The 21,795-nt window shown below is 42.5% G+C and overlaps 1 protein-coding gene across 3 annotated transcripts in view; it reads left to right on the top strand.

Annotated features, from left to right (window-relative positions):
* The window catches only part of tanc1b (tetratricopeptide repeat, ankyrin repeat and coiled-coil containing 1b), an 85,905-nt gene that overhangs the window by 10,320 nt on the left and 53,790 nt on the right, over nt 1-21,795 (top strand). For all 3 annotated transcript variants that reach the window (XM_086052168.1, XM_086052167.1, XM_086052166.1), the window contains exons 2-3: nt 792-884; nt 15,996-16,202. In XM_086052168.1, the coding sequence (XP_085908294.1) occupies nt 824-884; nt 15,996-16,202 (268 nt within the window). In that variant the 5' untranslated portion in view covers nt 792-823. The remainder of the gene's footprint in view (nt 1-791; nt 885-15,995; nt 16,203-21,795) is intronic.

Here is a 21,795-nt window from a genome sequence, read left to right as displayed (position 1 = left end):
TGATTCGTGTGTGTTTTAAATACATTTGACCCAGAATAAAGCTCAAAAGAAATAGTGGAAATTGAACGGCTGCTATCATAAAACCTGTATTAACCGCACGGGCTAGGAACATTTTTGACATTATAACTGCCTAACAAGTGTAAAAAAAAAAAAAGAAAAATCGAATTTGAGATACATGTGCTGTATGGTGGCAGTAAACTCAACTCCGCAATGAGCATCAGTTTTTCAGATGGGGAACACGCCTTCTAAAAAGAGGCTACAAGTGTTTTCTTGCCAGTTTATTGTCAAACTAAACATAAAACAAAGAGAATTACGCGTTGTGTATTTCAAACAACCACACAACTTTGCAGTAGGATATTCAATTTAGCTTAATGCTAACAAACGATGCAAAACACTGTAGATGGGCTAACAAATAGCCTTGGTGTTGCTGTTGTGTAGACCTTCAGCAGCCACACATGTAGACAAACATATATAGACGCACAGGCATATTTTCTCTATCCTCCGCAAAGAACAATTATTCCCAGTGTGGCTTACTGAGAAACCTTCACGCGGCAGTACCTCTGTTTGTAGTCCAGTGACGCTGTCAACTTCACTTCCCGGCTCTGATTATCTGCCGTTGAGGTGTCCTTGGGCAAGACACCAAGCCTTAAACTGCCTGCAGGTCGGCATTGTAAATTAGAACGTGTTATCAAACAAACAAACAAGGTGGTTTGCTGACTTGTTGGTAATTTAGCATCACATTTGCAATTTCACATTTTTCAACTGGATCTTGTCTTTTGCTTTTCTACAAGGTCTCGACAGGGAAGATTCCAGGAGTGTTGCCATGTTCAAGGCCGTGCTGAAAAAGAACAGAGATGGCGGCAAAGCGAGCAGGAAGGATTCAGGTATGTGGAAGATGAGACAGGAGATGGAAATGTACAACTGAAGATGGCACAGCAGCCTCATCGTGCTGCTTTCGCCATCCTGAATGATCATCGTTAACATTTACGAGTGTCGGCCCTGACAGATCGGGGAGGGAAAATCTCGCTTAACACATCCCTCGCCACAGGATAATCGCTCAGGATTATTTTTGGGAGAAATTTGATATGCCGGCGTTTGTTGATTTCGATGTGAAAGGGGTCTTGAATCAGGCCCGATTGGAGAAATTTCAAACCTTGCTTTTTTTCAATTAATGATATAAAAGTGACTTTACCATGAGCTAAGTGAACCAATCAGCATGTTGATAGGACATCACCAAATTTCAACAAAATCTTTAAATGAAAGTCGAAAGATTTTTTGCCCCATAAGCTCTTTTGAACCACACCAGGCCTCTTAACTGCATTATGAATTGGAATCTAAGCAGCCTGTGACACTTTAATACGTTCATCAATTCAGTTTGGTTTATGTTGAACAGTGAGGCGGAACAGCAGGGCTTCATTCCTGCTGAGACCAAAACAGTATAAAGAGCACCCTCTATCGCTTCAGTCTTGTTGTTGTTGTAACTATTCCGAAATGCATCGTCTTTTCCTTTCATTTCAGCTCAGGACATTTTTACTCTTCTCATGACCGTTTTTATTCATGAAACTGCAACGAGGCAGCCCTGCCCTTGTGTCATAGCAGATGTTGCCTTGCCTTGGATACATGACAACATGAGCCGAAATGAGTCACCTCGAGTGAACAATTGTCGACTCGTCCTCTGTTTATACAATGTTCAAGAGTGACCATTTCTGCTTAGACTGCATTTTGCGTGTTTTCCTAAGCTCGCGGGCTGGCTTTTACCGCCTGGTTTCCCCCTGCTGTCGACGAAAAGAGTAAGCAAGTGTTACACCGCTGCTGTCTCAGTGCTGCCGTGATTGAGTTGTTTTAGTCCTCAACAGTTAACACCAGGCTTGATTTATCATTGCATGTTGTATCTAATTGTCGCAAGCGGTTACACACTCCAAGAGCGAGAGCAGCAGCAGTTTTATTGCTCCTTTATCCCCGGCCTCATTCTTCCAGTTGGGGACCATCCGTCATGCCCCGACGACCCCGTCTCCCTTTCTCAGGCCGGGACAATAAAACGGGGCGACTCCTCTTGGTTGTTTAGGGCTCTCAAGACAGATGAGGGGTCACCTCAGAGACGCTCTGCCCCTCTGGTGGCCCTGCATGAGGGCACCAATCGCGACACTCGCTTTTATTCTTAGTCTTGGGGCATTTGTCTTTTTTTAACAGGCAGTCATGCGGGTCACTTCCTGTAAAACAGCTAGTTAATCTGTACAGTAATGGTGTGCAGTAAACATGAGTTATCTCAACATGTCTTTGAAATATGCCACTCCAATTAGTTTGATTAGGTTTCACAATCTGAATGTAACACGGGATCTCAACAGTAGGTCAGATTTATCCTTATCTGTTATTGGAAGCCACTTGTCCGTCTGAGCTTTGTGAAGAAACGGTCTTAGACCAACAGGCGGTCTCTGCCAAAACAACTCTGTCATGGGTTTGGTCGTAATGAGAAAGCTACTTTGATCTGAACTGGCAATTTAACAAATTCATTAGGTTTGCTCCTTTTGGTGGTATAAGGGTGATGTCGCTACAGGTCTTGTGTGAATACTAGCATGTATGTGGATTGCCTACGCCAAACCTTCTCGCTGTTAGGTTATTGCGAGCAATAAAATTGCTTAGGTTTTCACTGTGGACCAAGTTCATAAATCAATCAAGTTTTGGACAAGAGAAGACAAACTACAGGTGTGGAAGCATCCTGGGTAGATTCAGATTCCCCTTGGAGCCTGCAATTCGCTCATTAAAACATGATACCGAAGGTTGTCCTGCTCCAATATGTTCTTTCAGCATGCAGACATTTTTATATGCCCATTAAGGTTAGAAGGAAACACTCCCTCCCTGAAGAAGAAGGATAACAGTGATACATCAGTATACGGTGGCTATTGACTGAAGACAACTTAAAAGCAGTCAAGGAAACTTGGTTCTCATGCCAGATACCACTGGAGTCATTAGCTTTCCTTTGGGATGGCCACATTGCCAATGCCACAAAAACACAGCTAGCTAATTTGGTCTCTCCTCTTAGATTCCTCCTCTCCTCCCATCTTTCTTTGGCCTTTAGATTCCCTTCTAAGTACTTTTTATGGTGTGCCCTACTGGAAGTGGGATGCTGGTTTGCCGGGGCCTGTTGCCTTTGATGGAAACATGTATGAAGAGAGATTTGTCTCCAAGATTATGTTGGCCTGGAAATATGTTGATGTGAATTTATAGTTGGGATCTTATTAACTGAACATTATGACTAAATAGCTCCTATAGCGCCTATATCTCCACGGCGTGATTTGACTTCATATTTGCATTTCGACTGGCGAAAGCTGGTGCTGTGTACCAGGTGTAAGTCTAATTCCTGGTCAGCCAGTGACCAAAGTGTGCCAAGTCGATCCCATATTAGTGCTCCAGTATTGGTGACGACTGCCGGCCGTTCATTGATTGAGTAGATACAAAATTGCTGCCTCAATGTAACAATTTGGGGTACATATTACACCAAAATAAATATGCTTCAGTCCCATGTCCAAGAGCCACATGCCGAGAAATACAGGAGGTCCTCATTGTCTTCCTTGGCTGTTGTTTGTTTGTCAGTCGGCGCGGATCAATTTGACTGATGTCTTCAATGCAGCTTGGTTTTTGCAGTTTGAAGTAGAAAGTAGAGCTGAGTCACTGGTTCAGTGCCATATGTGTGTGGGAGTGAGGCTTAGGCCGTGGAAAACCCCGTAAAATGTTGCCGCGGATCCAGGAATTTTGTTATTACTGTATCATTGCAGGAGTCGAGATTCCATGAGAAATGGTGTTCATCTTAAACTTTTGGGGCAGTTCGCAGCCAGTTTGATAAGCTCTCTACCACCACTTACAGGATTGGAGTGGAACACTGCTGACCACAACCTATGACTTTTCAAATACCGTAATCATTTATCTGGCATTGATGAAGGACTTGAGTCCTGGTTCGTGGTGATCTGGAAATACTTCCCCCAATACTTTGATTGTGGTAAGGTGTTCCACATAAAATTCCATGCACGACCCATGTTTTGGGGGGTCTACGCAAGGTTTTTGTTTCACTGACAGTGTGGTAATGCATTCAAGTGGCTTCCACCTTGAGCTTTGTATTCAATTATTTATTGCTTCAGGCAGCTGCCTTACAAGTTGTCTCTGTTGTGTGGATGACGCGATGTGTTCATCCCGTATTGCCTCACATCCTTTGAGGCCATTGTGTTTCAATTGTTTATCCCTCGGACACATCTGCATGCAGCAGTTGTCGTGACTCCTCTCAGTTTGTCTGGCAGGCTTGAGACAGAAGCTATACTGTACATGCACCTGACTGTGTGAGAGGTAGCAGAACTGAGGAAGGGTAAATTTCAGCCCTTCTCTCCTGCTGCGGTTTCAGATTGCCACCGGAATACTTTCGACTGCTTTGCACATTTACAGTAACATAATCACATTAGTCATCAGCTGTAAGAGACAATTAAAACGTCCTTTTTGATGACAATTTTTTGGGGCACCGGAAATCTCTCTTCTCGGGTGGCCTTTCTGTTCTCAAATGCAGCACAAATTGCAGCTGGGGCCGCCTTGCTTTCATCATCCACATGGTCTTGGACGGCAGGGGGTGACTTTTCTACTTAAGCACAAAATTTAATGAGGGCCAACTGAGGATAAGCAGAGCGAGACAAGAATGTGAAATTAGCTTGCTGACTTTTTATGTCTTGTAATGTCATTTTTAATGGGCCAGTGGCTGATTTGGAACAACCTCATCTAGATTTCCGAAAGAAGGTGAAAGATGAAGGGAATATTTATAATGTGGATAAGCCAAGCACAAGTCCTCTTGAATGTATGCGTGTGTGCGAGAGAGCAAGTGAGGGGGCCCATTAAGCACAGCAATGTGTTGCCTCAGCTGTGACTGCTACTTGTGCTGTCTCAACAGTTCTCTGAGTTTCTCGGATGTTTTGACATGAAACAGTGACTTGTTGCAAAGGCTCTGAATCCACTAATTTGGTTACTAAACAGGACTTTGATTTGGAGAAGGTTTCGTTTGTAGGGCATTCACACGGTTCTGAATAAATTACAAATACCACGGTGTTCCTTAGAGTGGTAATGGTTTTGCTTGTTAATGAATTACAGTACTCGTTTAACACTTGGTTTGAATCTGGCGTTTCACGGATGGGCATAGTAATCACATGTAATTGTTTGCTGATTAACTCATTCACTGCCAGACATTTTCAGACCATCTTTTACGCTAACGTTACGTTAAATAAGTTCCTGAGATTGAACGGCCGGACTGTGAAAACACAAGTAAATTCGTCAATGGCAGTGAATGAGTTAATGGCATCATGATGCAGTTGATTAGCTGTCTAAAGTAGAATAACATGACGTCAACTTTAGGAACTTGGGCTGGACCTCTGCTATGGCACGGACAGTCCAGGCAACATTAATCTGCTCAATACAATAGACAGAAACAGGAAAAGAAATCGTCAAATATATTAAATGACACTGACACATCACTGTACATGTCTGAGCTGTGAAAATATATCTATCTATCCGGTGGCTTTCTCCATGCCATGATGACGAGGCACTTTAAAGTGGCTCTGCCGGCGCGAAGCCTTTGTCCACATGCTGGCTGTGGTGTCAGACTTTTTTCCGGAAGGCAAGTAATGTCACTTACAAATGAGTTCTTGGTTATGTTGGGATGCGAGTTAAAAATAACTGATTTACCATACTTGAGCAGTTTCAGACCTCCCTGCTTTTGCTGCACACTTCCAAACACAGCCCGAGCTCTGTGTAGGTTCCGCTAATGCTACATCTCCTGTATAGACATTGTGTGACTTAAAAAAGAAACACAGCTCCAAACAAAGTCTGCCCACTGGTTCCAGTGTCGGACTGACCTCGCGGGCCTGGTCTTTCTCCGCGAACAGCTGGGTGGTAGCCTCTCTTCAAGCCATATCTACCGCAGCCATTTTGAGACACACTCCCTCCTTGTCCTGTGGTTTTCGAAAAGGAATTGCTGAAAACTCCCTCAAAGTGATCTTCATGGCCGCTGGAAGTTTCTTTTTTGGAAACTAGTGCTTCTTTCTCTCCAGGTTGAGGAAAGTGTGGATGAGGCGTTGCATCGTGCCATCTGCAGGGCAGGTATTAAATGTTCATGTTCTGTCATTGACCTTCACCCTGAGGCACTAAGAAAAGATGACAAACTCTTCGCAGTGATAAATGTCAAACGCCACAACAGACAAGTGGATGGCATCCAGCCAACCACAAGTTGTCTTTGCCACAGATGACACATAGTTTGTCATACTCACAGGATCAAAATCATCTTCGTCTTGGTAGCACACACGCTCAGAGGAGAACTCATCAAAATCCAGACTAAAAACTTTGCAAAAAACGATTGTCCAGTCTGTATCACTCATAAATACCCCAACAAAGAGTTGTATTGACTTCAGTGTCAACTTCCCTTCTTCCATTTTTTCTAAAACATGCAATATGGCTCTTGGACTCATGTTTGCTATTTTTTTCACCCAGTCATGTTTGTCTAGATTTTCATCTCCAGACTGTTAAGGTAAGGTTTAATATGGCGGCGAAAAGAATTTGAGGGATATTATAAAGGGGACCATTGAGTGCACAGCGCAAAGCACTGCGCAGCCAGCAGGCAACGATTTAGCAGGGCGTAGCTCCAACCACATCTTTTGGTTACACACACATTCATGCATAAACACACATATATGAACACGCCCACAAACCTCAGGTGTATCCACATCAGATACGCCCTGTCTCTCCTTTTGAAAAGCAAAAGAGCCCTTCTCCTGGGGAAGGCAGTGATCCTGACCGACCAGTCTTGCTGTTTTCTGTTTGCTTTGACTCTCGTACAAGAAGCATTAGGCATCGGCTACCTTTTTTTAGATGGCCCGTCGAAAAACACTTGTGAAGTTTTATACAACACGCCTTTGTGTTTATTTTCTTAAGCAGCTCAACATATTTACGCAGCAACTTTTAAGGTCAAACACAATCCGTTACAGGATACCAGTTGACCTGAGATTTGTTTGTGTTTGGAAAACGTGTTTTTTTTCATAGGAAAAAAATTGAAAATACTGATGGTACAGGCAATATTAAGTAACAGCCCCTTTCTACCAGGTCAATTCCTGACTCACTTTAACACCTCTTAGTGCTTTGAATGTGAGTCATATTACTTCACAGGACTTCCTATTTATTCTTCTTCTCATGTCACATTCTAGTAAAACACTTTGTTGAGGCTTGTCTTTCTTCGGGCATAAGTGCCAGGAAACAAAGCCAAAGAAAAAAAACAAAACACTCACAAATCAATCCTTGATGCTGGCGAAACTGACCTTGAGGCATTTGGGGCGGGTTAACTTTCAAGGCATAGTCATCCATCCATTTTCTATAGCATTTGTTTTTATTAGGGTCCAAGTAGTGTATGTGGCATATGCAGTAGTCATTAAAAATGTAGCCTACATTATACATTTTGACTCTACCGACCATTTGCGATACCACTTGTTGATTACGTCATTGCATCTGCCACATTGTGAAAATGGCTCAAGCACCTCTAACCACGAAACTGAAGGAGGTACCAGTCATACATGTGTTTGTTAAACAGTCACCCATCCTCCCTGCACCCCCGGCACCTCAGGAACTTCCAAGGCAATGTTAGGCACTAAGCCAACTATCTCTGTTCGCACCAGCTACGAGCTGCGGCTAGCTAGCAAGCTGGCGTGGCTAAACACGGAGAGACGCTCTTCTAAATCACTGATCCTCGCCTCCATGGTGGTGAAAAACCTGACAAGTATCGTTATCACAAAAGCATGTGACATATTTTAGGCTATATCACCCAGCCCCAGTTCTAACTTTACTAATGAAAAATTAGTAACGTTGGATTGTGGACTACCCACAATGTGGCTTGTAACTAAGGCATTGCACTGAGCTAAAAATGCATTTGTGGTCAATGGAAGCACCAGTATGTTTCATTTTGAGTATGCACATTGGAGGATAGTTTAATGCACACCCTTACCACTCCTCCTCCTGCCCAGTGGTTTCTGGTGGGGATGAATTTGGGAAAAGCCTTCATGATTTACACAGGCCAACTGTGAGCCAGCTATTCTTCCAATAGCCAAATTTGGCTCTGTAGACACTCTGTGTTACGTTCCCTGTGACCTTGTGACCTGATAGTGGGAACATGGCAAAGGACAAGAAGCCAAACAAATACAAGGGTCTCATTTGAGGTAAGGGGTTACGTATGTCATCTACAACACACAAACCCACCAGTCAGAATGCCTTCCCCTTTATACTGCCTCCTTAACAATTACCCTTCAGTAGCAATGACGAATGTTTTCTTACATCAAAGAGGAGGCACAGCATTTATCAGTTTGCATGCCATGGGTTTTTAAACTCTACTTTGAAAAAGGTGATAGTGACCGTCATGGCGGTTCATTGGCTTGAGGGGTCTGCAGGCCACAAGCTTTTCTAATTACACCGTGACCTGCTTTGGCAGACACATTCCTTCTGTCTGATCTTCCGTTTATTTCCTTCATACCATCAGGATTTGTTTTTTACTGTCTCACTAAGAACTTGAATGTTAATGCACTTGGTTACTATTTGGCCAAATGACTGTGCATTAACAACAGTATTTCCAGTTTTGGGCTGATCTTAATACTTTTCAGTTGGTTTTTAAAGACCAGTGCTTTGAGAGTGTCTGTGGACACCTCTCTTCAGGTCTGACTTTTTTGGGGGGGGAGGGGTTTCCCCTTTGTATGCTAAATTTCAACATATCTGAGCATAGAGCCTTTCTGTAAGTGTGTCTGCAGATGAATGTCTTGCTATGCATGGCTCAGGAGGATTTGAGACAGGTTGAACTAATGACCCCAGATACCTTTGTGCCCAGGCTCAAAGGGAGAAGGGTTAGTGTCAATTGCAAAGAGAAAGGGTTTGGATGGAGTCCACTTTAATCTTAATGTTTACATCGACCGTATTCCATTGTTAATTTTGCTAGACAAGATAAGTGTTTAACTGAACAGAAAGCTTTTCTTTCAATGTGTGGAAGAGTATCGAGTGAGATTTGTGTAGCTACTGCAGGGTTTAGGGTAAGCTGATCTTTAAACTATCAATGCATCACTGTGCGAATGATTTGATTACATTCAAATCACCCTGTTAGTTGATGAGGCCTGTTACAATTGACACTAAACGCTCACAAATTCCCCATGAGCGATGGTTTCTGAATGGTGCAAGGCTGCAGTTTTCACCACGGTCCTTGTTTGTTTATGAGATTTGGCTCCTGGGGAGGAAAGCTTTAAAGACATGTCCATTCAGGGTTGCTGAAGCGGCTGTTGCCCGGCAGTTAGTGGCGTTCTCATGACCTCACCTGGCCCTAAAGAAGGAGCTCTGCCTAATGATCTGTGCATAATAGCAATCAAAAGCTGCTGTTACGCCGCATCACGATGGCAACATGAACTCCAGTCATGTTGCAAATATGCCAAGAAATATATTCCAGTCTTCAGAATCTGAATGGTAAGTGCCACTGTTGATTCCAAATGAAGACGTGTGACTTAATAGTTGTGCATCTGCACTGTAGAAGAGAGAAACTCTATTGTCACAAGTAAGGGCGGAACATAGTGGGTTTGTTTGCTTTGACATTTCACTAACAACATTAACAATTACTGGAGAGCTACTATCTCTGGCGACGTCAGAATCCACGTCAAAGACTTGATTCAGGATTTTCCTTTTAAACATTTTTGTAAACCCAAAGAAAACACTTTCCTTTTTTAACCAGGTTGTCGTGTAAAAACACATTCCGACTCAGGTTTGAAGGGCACGCGCGAAAGTCTTGGCAGGCTTGGAATGCCTCATTGACAGATCCCAGGACCTACTGGTGATGCTGACACCCATCATGTTGGTTTCTCTCTGTAAGTCACAATGGCATGCTCTGTTTGGAGGTGGGCCCGCTCTTGCGTGGCCTCCTGCGTGGCTTTCTTCTGTGGAAGTGGCGTGTCATCTGTCTTGGTGTTGGTAAACCACGTGCCAGACGAAGCATGCTTCCACAGATAGATTAGACCTCACACAGAACGCTGTGGATATGACAGCTATGTTGGGATTCAGGAAAGAAAGTGGGTGTCTGGAACGGATCAATTTGATTCATAGTATTTCTTTGAGAAAATCTTGTTTCAGTTTTTGTACAAATCAGTTTAAGTCAGACTTTGAACAAATTAACCATGAAAACCAAGGTACCACTGTATATCTTTGGTTACACCAGTCCTGGAACTTTTCTGGCACACCTCATAGTGTAAATATAGTTGGCTCTTTTTCATCTTACATGATTGAAAATGAGAAGATCTGGATCAGTTCTCATATTCTTTTAATTCATTCAACTTGAGTGATCTGCCATCATCCATCATCTGTCCCTTTCAAGTACAAGTCCTTTTCTTCCCATGGCCATTTAGGCTGATGTTTTATGAGGAGATATAGGGAAATGTCACAGCGAAACCCTCCTCCCCCTTCTCCTCATCTACGCCTTCTCCCCGAGACCCGAGCCCACCCCCTCCTCGTCCTCCCCTGGGGCCAGGAGGGAAGGCATTCCTGAGCACAGGCCACTTCAGAGCTGTGGAACAGAGCCACTCAGTCTTATTGTTTGGATCTAAAGCAGTCTGCTGTCATGCGTGTCATTCCTATATAGCATTAGCTTCCCATAAAGAAGCAATATTACGTCTATTATTTCTGCAAATCAAAGGCGTATGTTTAAGATGAGCATTTTACAGCTTCAGGAACAGTGCATGTTTTTGACAGACTAAAGTTAAACACAATGTCTGTTGTGTTCTCCTTCAACAGGGACCACCAGCATAGATGAGTTGTCGTTTGAAAGTTCCGGGACAGTTGAGTAGAATTTAATAGTTGTTGATGAAAGTGACATACCGTGGTTTCAAATGTTTGAAGGCGTATGTGGATTTGTTATACAAATACATACAAGGTCAAACGAAATGCACAAGGACCACCACCGAAAAAGGGACAAAAATAAGTGGAACCGTCTTTGAATTGCTGCAGTATTTCAATTGATCTTAAAGCACGTATTAAAGAATATTTTAATTAGACAGATTAACATCTCATTAACCCATCCTTCATCATCATTCAGGACTTGCACTGAAGACCCTCCCCCAATCTGTTGTCCTTGTTGACCGGTTCTCTCTTCCCACTCTGGTTCGTAGTGTGTTAACCATGACAGCTTTTGTCAGAGTGTCACCCAGGTCTCGGAAGTACACAGGGAATCCACATTGGCTCTCAGTTCAGGGGGGGAATTGCCCCTTCGTGCTTTGTTTGTCCCCTGAAAGAATTTGCATGAATTATAGCCTTTATTCATTTTCTTCATAGCCTTTACTGTATAATTAACTTGCACTGCCGATTAAAACCCTCAACAAGACAGTGAGTTACTTCAAGAAATTAAAAACTGTTTATTAATTAGTACATTTGATCTTCTTAGTAATGAAGAGTGCAATTTTGAAATTGATGCTAAAAACTTTGTTCAGATTTTGGATGTAAAGGAGTTGCCTGTAAGGTGGTCTACCAGAACAGCACCTACAACCTGCTCCTCTTCACCTAGTCTGTAGTGTGTGCAGAAAGTGGTTTTGCAAGCAGCGCATGTTCCTCCAAAAATGATGTCCTTTTTGGCATGCATGGTGCCATCACACAAGTGCAATTTACTTTTGCCAAGGGCACTAACACAACCCCAAATCGAGACAGAACCCAGTTTCTGCACTTATTGCTTACAATCTGGTTGGTCCTTTTTTGTCCTTGGTCAGTGTCCATTTCCCCCTTAAAAAAAAAAAAAAAGACATATTTGACCACAGTAAATGTTTCCACTCTGCAATGGTCCATCATTGCCTCCGGACACAGTTTACTTAAGGCCTTGAACAAAGTTTTTGCTGGCATGTGTTAATGTAGCTAAATACTGTGGTGCTTGACAGCAGTTTTCAAAGTAACCCAAAACCCTTGTGGTTCTATCAGCTTAAGATGACTGCTGGTTCTTAACGCAGTGTTGTGTCAGGGATCAGAGATTGCAGATGTTGAACTCAGTCTTGTGGCCTTCATACATTTATTTGAGGAACAACATTCTTAACTATGGAGTATGGTGGCAACGTAAAGATCCTTGGCCCATCGTTCCTCTGAAATTACAAGGCCTCTCCTGAATGCTGCTTCAGAATCAAAAACCGCATTTCAATGAGTCATTAATCTTAACGATTTAACAGTAGGATAAGGTTGCCATTTCACAGCAGATTGGAACGCAAAGAAAGAACAACATTTGCAGCTTGTCCTGGACTCTTCTGAAGATCCAGAAATCCTGATCACTGACAGAAGGCAATGATGCCATAACACTACCAAGTGTCTCGAGATGTTATAGAAAGTCTTTAAGAGCACCTAACGACCTGATAAAGTGAATTCAGAGATTTGTTTGGAGATGACTGAAAACATATGAAAACATATGAAAAGACCAGAGGTTTTTAATCATTCAAATTTTGCTGGGTTATGAACTCTTTCTTCTCTGTGGTGTGGTGTAAATGGACAAAACATTTATTTTCACTCTACAAAGACTTTAAATTAGATTGGTCATTATCTGAGCCCTGAGCAATGTCATCTTCAGTCGACAGAAATGACAAAATGGCCGCCCCCTGTGCTAGCTAAAAACGGGTGGATTTCTAATATTCCACAAACGCAATGTTAATCAGAATGCTGTGTTTAGACTAGTGGGCTTGCATAGAACATATTCTGGAAAAAAATATGTATGGGTTGACTTCCACTTGAAGGTATCTTAATATAACAACGAATGTGTAAAAGCAAAAATGTGTTTGAAATGTTTTGTAATCGAATGACAATGTTGTCAGTACAACACTACTTTACAGAGACCTGAAAAAACTGCCAGGCCAGTTGTTGGCAATGTAAAGCTGTGAAGAAACACTGCTTTTTCGCACTGTTTGTCCTGCCGGGTCACTTCTGAAACTGTCTTTTGAATACCCTTCATAGTTGATTATAAGTGACTGACAGCGCAAGCAGCACTAAGAAAAAATGTGCATGACCGCTGATATATTCAAATGATTTCCTCAGTCACCTTGTATTCAATGGCTCTAATGCATGTGTCAATGGCAATATTTGGAGCCCCTGTGAGGTACTCAGGAGCAGTTTTCTAACATTCCCCAGTGACCAAGATTTAACAATTATATCGGATCTCAACACAAGTCCTTTGTGGCTGCAGTTCCTGACCCACCACTTTATCATTGACCATCAAGGATTCACATGAAATATTTATAATAGTTTTATTTTGGAAAGTAAACAGTGGACTTTGTTGAATTATGAGTCAGAGCATTAGTCAGAGTATGGACTTGTATTGACCTGCAATTGTGTCACTTTTTTAATCTTTTTTTTTTCTTAAAGAGTGACTTTAAAAATATTGGCCTTTTTCATACGGGCTGTGCATGTCCTAGTGGGCTTTGGCCATCTACTTTGATGAGGAGTAATGAGCATGCATGGCACTATAATCATTTTTGCTTGGTCTTGGGGCAGCAGTGTGTAATTAGAAAGGGTTGATTTCCTGCACCACAGAAAGGGCCTAAAATTGAAGGCCTTGCCCCGACCAGGGTTAGGAAAGTCACCGAAATAGCTCTGGTGAGTTTCCGTCCTTGTGTCTCTCTGCGTATAGTATCGGTCAGATGGCAGTGCTGTCACCATGACATACTGCAGCCTGTTCCCCAGCACTTGGATGATGTGCTTTTATGTGGCACCCCTTGTTTTCAGAGCCATCCACCCAAATTACAACTCTGTGTTAATCTCTTTTGCATGCGACATGACTAAAAACGTGTTTCAACTTAAGTGAACTCACCACTACGAGATTTTTACAAATGTTGCCGTAAAAGGGGTTCTTTCAGTGCTGCTTGTGCACATAGCCATTACGCATAGTGTGCATTGTTACTGTTTTGCAAATATAGTTGTATGAAACTATGGTTTTAGGTAGCATTTTGACTTGAGAGTGGCCTGACTTAAATGTTTTTCCAGATAGGAGCTGTTGCTGACCACACCAAAACTTTGCCTTTGGAAGGTCTGTTAGCTTAATGCTAATGCACAATGCAAAAAGCCATAGGCGAGCTAATGAAACTAGCATTTATGTTGTAGCGTACCCTTTAAATGTGAATCATTTTAGGGGGAAAATCTTGCGCATTAATCAAGGGATTTTACAATAATTATGCCATTTTTGTATGGTTTTTTTTAAATCATTACAATAATGTAGAATGCATTTTTTTCCTGTTAAATTGTACAATTTGGTTGTCTTTTTTTTCTGAGGCTGGATTGGATTAATGGCCCTTCCATTCATTTCAACGGCTAAAGATGATTTAAGATCACGGAATGAATTCATCATGTATCTCAAGGCGCCACTGTACTTCATTCGCCTGCTGCGCAGTGTGAGAATATGGACGCATTGGGGGTTCGTAGGTCAGGGTGACAGCAGGCCCTGGCCTTGGCTAAAACACCTTTGGGACATTCACAGGTTTTTCTGGATGTCAGAGGCCACGCAGAGGTGTCACTGCAACCCTTCCGCTTCCTGTGTCTGGCATTCATCTTTGTTTAGGAGCCCTTTAAAAAACACAGGACAGCTTTGTGTCTCCTGTGTTGTAGCGGGGGCCTGCAGAAAATGGCTCTCTCTGTTCCTGATTAGCCTGGCAGCCCAGCAACACTCCTTGTCCCCCGAGGGGAGAAGCAGGACGCTAAAAGATGTTTGCGACTTGTAGCGGAGACCGCAGTGATCTCAGTAAGACTGCAGACAGAGGCATCGTTGCACGTCTACTAAAGTCTACCCAAGCTATAGTCCGTGCTGAAAAGTCATTGTCATTACTGCGGTTGACCACATCTGCTGTTATAATCACACCGGGCATGCTGATGTGTTATTAGTCAGGGATTAGTTGCTATCCTGAGATCGTTCATTCTCCACATTAATTGTAGCCATGATGAGTGTGCAACTTTGGCACCCGACAGTTGCTTAGCGTGCTCCCTGTCTGGTTCCATCATTTAAATGGTCTTTTCATGCAGGACTGTGTATTCTCAGTATAGAAAACTTTTTTACATCCTGGGTTTGGATTCCTGAGCAGAGCAGCAGTCGGGTAAAGTCATTAGCACATTTGGAGTTGAAGTAAATCATCGGAATAGGCTGCGCAAGAGAATTTATGTCAAGTTCCTTACTTGGCTTCTGTTAAAAATGAAATGACTTAAAATGCAAAAAGGTTTCACAAGCGCAATGAAAGCTTTCAATTTAGATTCAGTGCTTCTCTCGACGTGGACGCCTCTTTGACCCGCCTCCACCCGTGTCATAACATTGAAGATAACGCTTCCGGCTTGATAAACTTTCTAGTGTGTCAGGAAACTCTAAAAGGGCATTGAGTGTGACTGATTCGTGGACTGCACTGACCTTTGTCATATCGGTTGTTTTTGTTTTACTAACTGGCAAATTATGCACTGGTATGGTGGGATTTTACACCATTTAGGTAGTTGATGCCGTTATTGCCATCCCACCTACTTACTTTGTGGTTAAAAGGCAAGCCTGATCAGGGTTTACTGATCTGAGCAGTACCATGTACCGTCTAAAGTGGACGGTACCACTTGGTGGAAAGTGGAAACAAGGCTTTACATTCCTGGCATTCAAGCTTCAGACTCAACATGAAAGCAAAAACAAGGGGTCTGGAATCTTAGAGTTCGTCTAGGTCACTCATTTTTTTAGTGAGGCCTACAAAATTATTTTTGAAGCATATTTTATTTTAACAGTAACCCGCATTTCGTGTCTTACCATTCAAAACACATTTTGATAAACTGGACATAAAATCATTGTCTTTTAAGCCGTGCTTTTTAACATTGTCTGACATATTTTAAGAACTGCAGTAGGTTCACACAAATCCTCATTTTATTGCATGCGAGGACATAAATGCTGTAAAATCTCTTAATACCGTAACACTGTGGTTTTTCCCAAACAGGAGATGTTCATAACCACAATGCCCAAAGAAGATTCTCACCTGAAGGAAACCTCCTGCCCACAGGCCTTGGCAGCGGCCACCCTAACGTTCCAGATGAAGTTTTCAGACTAAGCCTCGCCAAGGGAGCGTCCATGTCCCTGCCCTCCTCACCTCTTCTTCCACGACAATCCTACTTGTTGCCTTTACGGCCGAGCAAAAGATCTCCAGGTATGCTTCTGTTCCCGTTCTACTTCAACTGACCAAATGCGCCACAATGGCAAGTCATTCCTGTATTGTGCTGTGAAAAGACGACAATTTACAAGTGATCTTATCAGTGTCACCTCGTCCACTTGTTTCATCCACTCTGTCCACATCAGCACCGTATGTTTACATTTAGCTGGCTGGCAATTGATGTGTGTTTCTCCTCATCCGCCATGCCAAAGCATCGTCTTGTCAGCAGCTGTGCGGGCCTTCAAAGCCAGATGATACCTTTTGTAGCTGAACTTGTTTCAACCTGAGGCATTCTGTCTCGGAAATCTTGACAAAGAGGATAGAAATCCTTTAAGTGGTCATCGTGGCCCCACTTACATGTGGTACTCATCCGCGCGGCATTCTGGCCTTTTGTTTATTCCGGTTATAGCTTTGATCTGCACTCCAAAGTGTCGAGTTAACTGACACATACTGTATGCTATGGCTTTATCTTATCTGATGCCGTTCTCTCTCTCTCTCAGAGTTTGTTCAGCTGCTCAAGTCCAGATGTGCATTTGCAGACCTTGTTCAAGTTTATGCGATCACAGATTTATAGTATTAAAGCCAATCACATGGAGAAATATACACTACTGAATCCAGAAGAAGCTTGGATTGTGAAGGTGAAAAGGGCGTTCCGGGCAGGAAAAGGAGATCACTTATTAAAAGCAACTGGCCACTTGGGAGGGTCTGGGGCTTGTACACCAAAAAAAAAAAAAAGACAGACAGTAAAGGGATGTTCTGAAGGCCAGCCAAGGAAATGGGGGATGGTCTAAAGACGCTTTTTCTACTATCCTTGCAGATACCTGTGAAAACCCACATGAGAGAGTTCCCACCTCCAGTTAATAAACACAATTTGCAGGAAATGTCGCAACTCTGCGACGAAAACATTGTGTCTGCCTGCTGTGATTGTCTTCCTTCGGGGTTCGATGACACAAGACCTTTTTTTAAATTGGAAACCCATTCAAACGGGCTTGTTTTGGGCTGCAGTGCAGTGCTGCCTTGAGATATGAGTGACCCGACTTTTTTTTTTAGATATGAGCAGTCGTTTGGATGATTTTTTTTTTTTTTACTCATTTCATCACAATAAGCTGAAAAATTCTACAAAAAAAGTTGCTTCAAGCTCCCAGTTGAAGTTTAATGTCAAACTTATCATCAAACAAAGACGATTACACTTTGTGTATTTAAAACAACCGCATAGCTTTATGCCTGCTAGCTTAATGCTAATGCCAACGCATAATAGGAAACAATATAGACAGCATAACAAATAGCATCTATGTGGCAGTGTTACAACTCTCAGAGAGGGATTTATGAACATAAAACAGTGGTGCAACACATGTAGGCCGATAATACTGTATGAAAAAAACGAATAGTCATATATTCTTTATTCTCGGTGAAGAATAACTGTCACAGTCAAATCAGTAAGGATTGAACACAACACCGTAGTACTACGTTGCATTGTCACTCATCTGTATGGAAAACTCTAGATAAAAAGAAAATGACTGCTGTGTAAACGTTAAACCTTTTAAAACACCACCTTTTAATGTTGATGTGGCAGAGTTTGTGTTCAAGTCAAGAGTCACCCGAGAATATTTTTAATATATGAACCCAACAATATATTTAAGACTATTTCAATTCAAATTAAAGGCATGGACTGTGTGTGTGTTGTTATGCCAGCTCAACCATGTCAAATGGGCATAACAATTATAAAAATACGCCACAGCGTATTTGAATCACTCCACATATATTATATTCTTACCCATGGCAATGCTGTTAAACTACACGTTTCTCTTCAAAACACTTTGTGTAATTCACACGCATGTGTTAATGACATTTTGAAGTCTGAATTCATCAAAGGAGCGTCTACATGCTGCTCGCAGATGTGGATTGCCGGCACATTCCACGAGACAATGTCTTGGAAGTGTGATGACACGAGAGTTACTTGCATGCAGCATGACTCCCCCCGCCGCCCCGCCCCCCACCCAAAAACTCACTCCGTTCATTCGGTGTGTAAATTTAACCCCATCGCATCTTATCGTAATAATGTATTTCAACTTCAATGCATCAAAAGTGTATCCGCTCCTGCTCAATTAAGAAGTACTGATGTCTTACAGGGAGGCGTTTTTCCCCCACCGAATCAGAAAGCGCTTTTGTGGCTTAGCTTCATTTCCCGACACATCGCCTAATCGATTGCAGTTCGGAAGGTTCGTTTAATGAGAACCTCGGCGAGTACAATCGAGAACTGAGCGTTGGAGTTTTAGTGGGAGTTTGATGGATGCCTGAGCTGAAAAGTCCCGGTGGCGCTGGCTGCCACCGCTTTGATCAGCTAAGCCATGAAACACACAAGTCTGCCATGTGGTGACCAGCACCTTGCTTCTTTGGGATTAACAGTTTACAAGCCTTTCAAAGACCTGCGTAAGGACGTTTGGTTTGAATGAGTCAGTGACCCACTTGCAGGTAATAGATCACTTATGGAAAACCGGAAAACTTTGTCGTCAATGTGTCGTAATGTACTTGGTGACTTCATAAATGAGCTGCGGAGGTGGTTGTTGAAACATTTGTCATGAGTTGATCTTGCCACTGATGTCTCCATTGACATTCACGTCCCCACAGTGACCTCCTATGGCTGAAGAAGTTACTGTGCAATGCATTGCTCCACAGCCCGGGCGGAACTGCCTATTTTCTCTGTCATTATAGATGCGTGTTTGAATTATTCAAGTTGGTTTATGCCACAAATGTATACATATTTTATATTATTAATAATCTTAGATATCCGTTTTTCAGGTTTGCAAGGTAATGTGAGTTGGACATGCCATTTTTTTTTTTTTTACGCCATTTTCAGTTGGTCTTAAATGCCTGTGATGTAGGATAGTTGAATTTCTCATTAACATTTGATGTGTAAATAAACTTTGCTCTGATTGGGTCACTGTTCCCCTTAATTTGATATGGAAAACAGCTTTCCAGATTGCTATTTGCCAATCGTGTATGTGGGTGTCATTGTCTTGGCGCTATTAAAATTCAGCGGGGCGGCCATGGTGCACCTTGAGTCGGACTGACCAGCACAAAGGCTTGATGCCTGTCTGGCTTTTTTTCTTTTTTTTTTAAATCCACCTCCATGGTGATGCTGTGTGACCTCACAGCCACCCAGAGAGCACTCTGAGACGGACAGCGTTGTGTGCGTATTTGTCGCTTGAAAAATAAAATAAACAGACTTTTTTTAATGTTCAAACTTGTCCGCCGTTCTCTTACCAGTGTGGCTTGACAAATCCGTTTTCCGCCATCATGTCCGACCCACCTGTGTCTCATTGTCTCAGTTCAATGTGTATTCAGTTTCTCGAGTCTGTCCGGTCTTGTAGGCTCATTTGTTTGTCGTCTTTGTTCTTATTTCCTGGTTGTCGCTCGCATACCGGCGCCTCAGTGCTGTTCTTGGTTTATTCCGTTTCCTTCCTGGGCCAGCCGGTAAAGTACAGTGGCTGGGAATGACTTTGTTTCTTACATAAGCATTGTGCATGAAGCACACAATTCTGGAGAATCTGTAGTGAAAGAACTGTATAAAGAAAAAAAAAAATAGATACAAAGATTTAAATGTTGAGGTTTTTATCAGACTTACTGCAGTGCAGTGCGGTTTGTGTCAATCAAAATGGAGAATTTGTATATTTGCAAAAGTAGAATTGCCGTTAAAACTCTTGTAGCGTTATATTTATTCAATGCTTGAATTGTAATCAAATAAATTCCCTCGTAGAAAAAATTTCCATTAATGAAGATGTAATAGTATCCATCAATCTGTCAAGCCTAGAGACCTTTCCACCAGGGAGTCCACATTATACAGGTTATTTGTTGCGCTATAGCCTAACCTTGTCAACTATGCTGACAGTGGCAAAAAAAAAAAACTCCTCAAAGGCATTCATATTGGTGAGTGTGAACCACATAAATGGATATAAAAAAAACCCTTGTGACCTACTCACCTCATCACTGATGCAATCAACAAAGTCTTTAAAACGGTTGTATTTCTCAAGGTTTTTCGATTGAAGCTAAAAGACTTGCCTTCTGGTACATTTCTTGCAGAGCTCTGAAATGAGCTGCGTTGGTTTTAGCTTCACTTTATCAAGAGAAAGACGCCACTTCTGTGTCACCTTTGGGCCAGACAGACTAACCAGATGTCCCTTTGGGGCATAATGGATGTCTTTCGGTGTGCTGAACTGTGAAAGATCTTGTGAAGCCGCGGAAACCTTTTGTAGATAGTCGCTTTGATGGGCACCGAGTGAACGCTTCAACACTGTGCTCTACTTCACTTCAGTGCCCATCCTGCCTTGCTCGCCTTTTATGAGTAAGCCCACTTTTCTATCGATCCCAATTCACATTCTGCCCGAGAAATTGAATAAACTGCCAGACGCGGAATGCGTGTCCAAAAGCGACGGGATCATGATTAAGTGGGCTGCAAACACATACTGATAATCATTCTAGATTTGAGCATTTTCCCACCTTTGTCATTAAAGTCAGCAAAAGCCCGATTATTGGATGTCTCTGAAAATGATCCTGAGTGATGATCCTGTGATGTGGGATGGGTTAAGAATGATTATCGTTTTTCCCCTCGATGATCTGCTCAGGAAAACGGTCGGGGCCGACGATCGTAAGCGTTAAACCTGATCACTCCTTATGCTTGCGGTGTATGATGAACGAAACAAAATACACACGATACCAGTGAAGGCGCAATTCATAGAGCTTGCATGTGTGAGATCGGTTTTGACTGTTAAACACACAGTTTAGTTTAGTCACAATCTCACAGCTGCGAAGTGTGGAAATTGCCTGAGCCTGAGGGTATAATGGCAATGTGTCTGGCTGTTAGAAGCAAATGAATCATCAATCACGTCTCACACACACGCACCCAAAAAAAAAAAAAAAAAAAATACAAAGCTGTAATGCTTCCCTGACTGTTCAGCAAACCCTGCCGATAATGGATTATCCGCTTAGTAGATCAATTAGCCAGGAGTCACACTCACGGCAAGACGTTTAAGTCACTAACACGCTGGATCGGAATCAAGCTAGCAAGGATGAGCTAATGGCATTTGGAAACATAAAGATGGCGATTGTAACCACTGCTGTCATTTCTTTGACTGTGTAAATGTGATGGACTGTCTCATTGTGAAATGAAATGTGACAAGGTCAAGAGTCCATCCTGAAGAATGTCGGGAAAAATGGCCTAATGCTAGAACAAGATGTTCTCCGATTGCCGTTGGATGTGGTCGGATGTGGGGGGGGGAAGTCATCAACTCAGTATGTTACTTTTGAAACCCGAAGCTGCCGGCGCTTTTAACAACCTCGAATCGCTTCCTATCTTTTTCTGACACCCTGTAACTAAATACGTTGTTTCCCTCTGCATGTGTTTTCTTGTCCTCACAAGCTCCCCCTGCTCGGTATGACGACTCCGGATAAAGCATTTGTAATTTGTTCTCTCCGTAGGGGGCATGTCCCGACTTTGATTTGTCACGTCTGAGTTTGAGATGTGACGGTTGATGGTGTCTCCTGAGTCGCATCGCTCCCGTATCCATTTTCTGACACATCTAATAATATGCTG

This window comes from Filicampus tigris, chromosome 14, assembly GCF_054856515.1.
Source record: "Filicampus tigris isolate MCC_2025a chromosome 14, RoL_Ftig_1.0, whole genome shotgun sequence".
In the NCBI taxonomy this organism is placed as follows: domain Eukaryota; kingdom Metazoa; phylum Chordata; class Actinopteri; order Syngnathiformes; family Syngnathidae; genus Filicampus; species Filicampus tigris.
The sequence above is the reverse complement of the archived record's forward strand: the minus strand, read 5'-3'. Positions and strand labels throughout refer to the sequence as shown.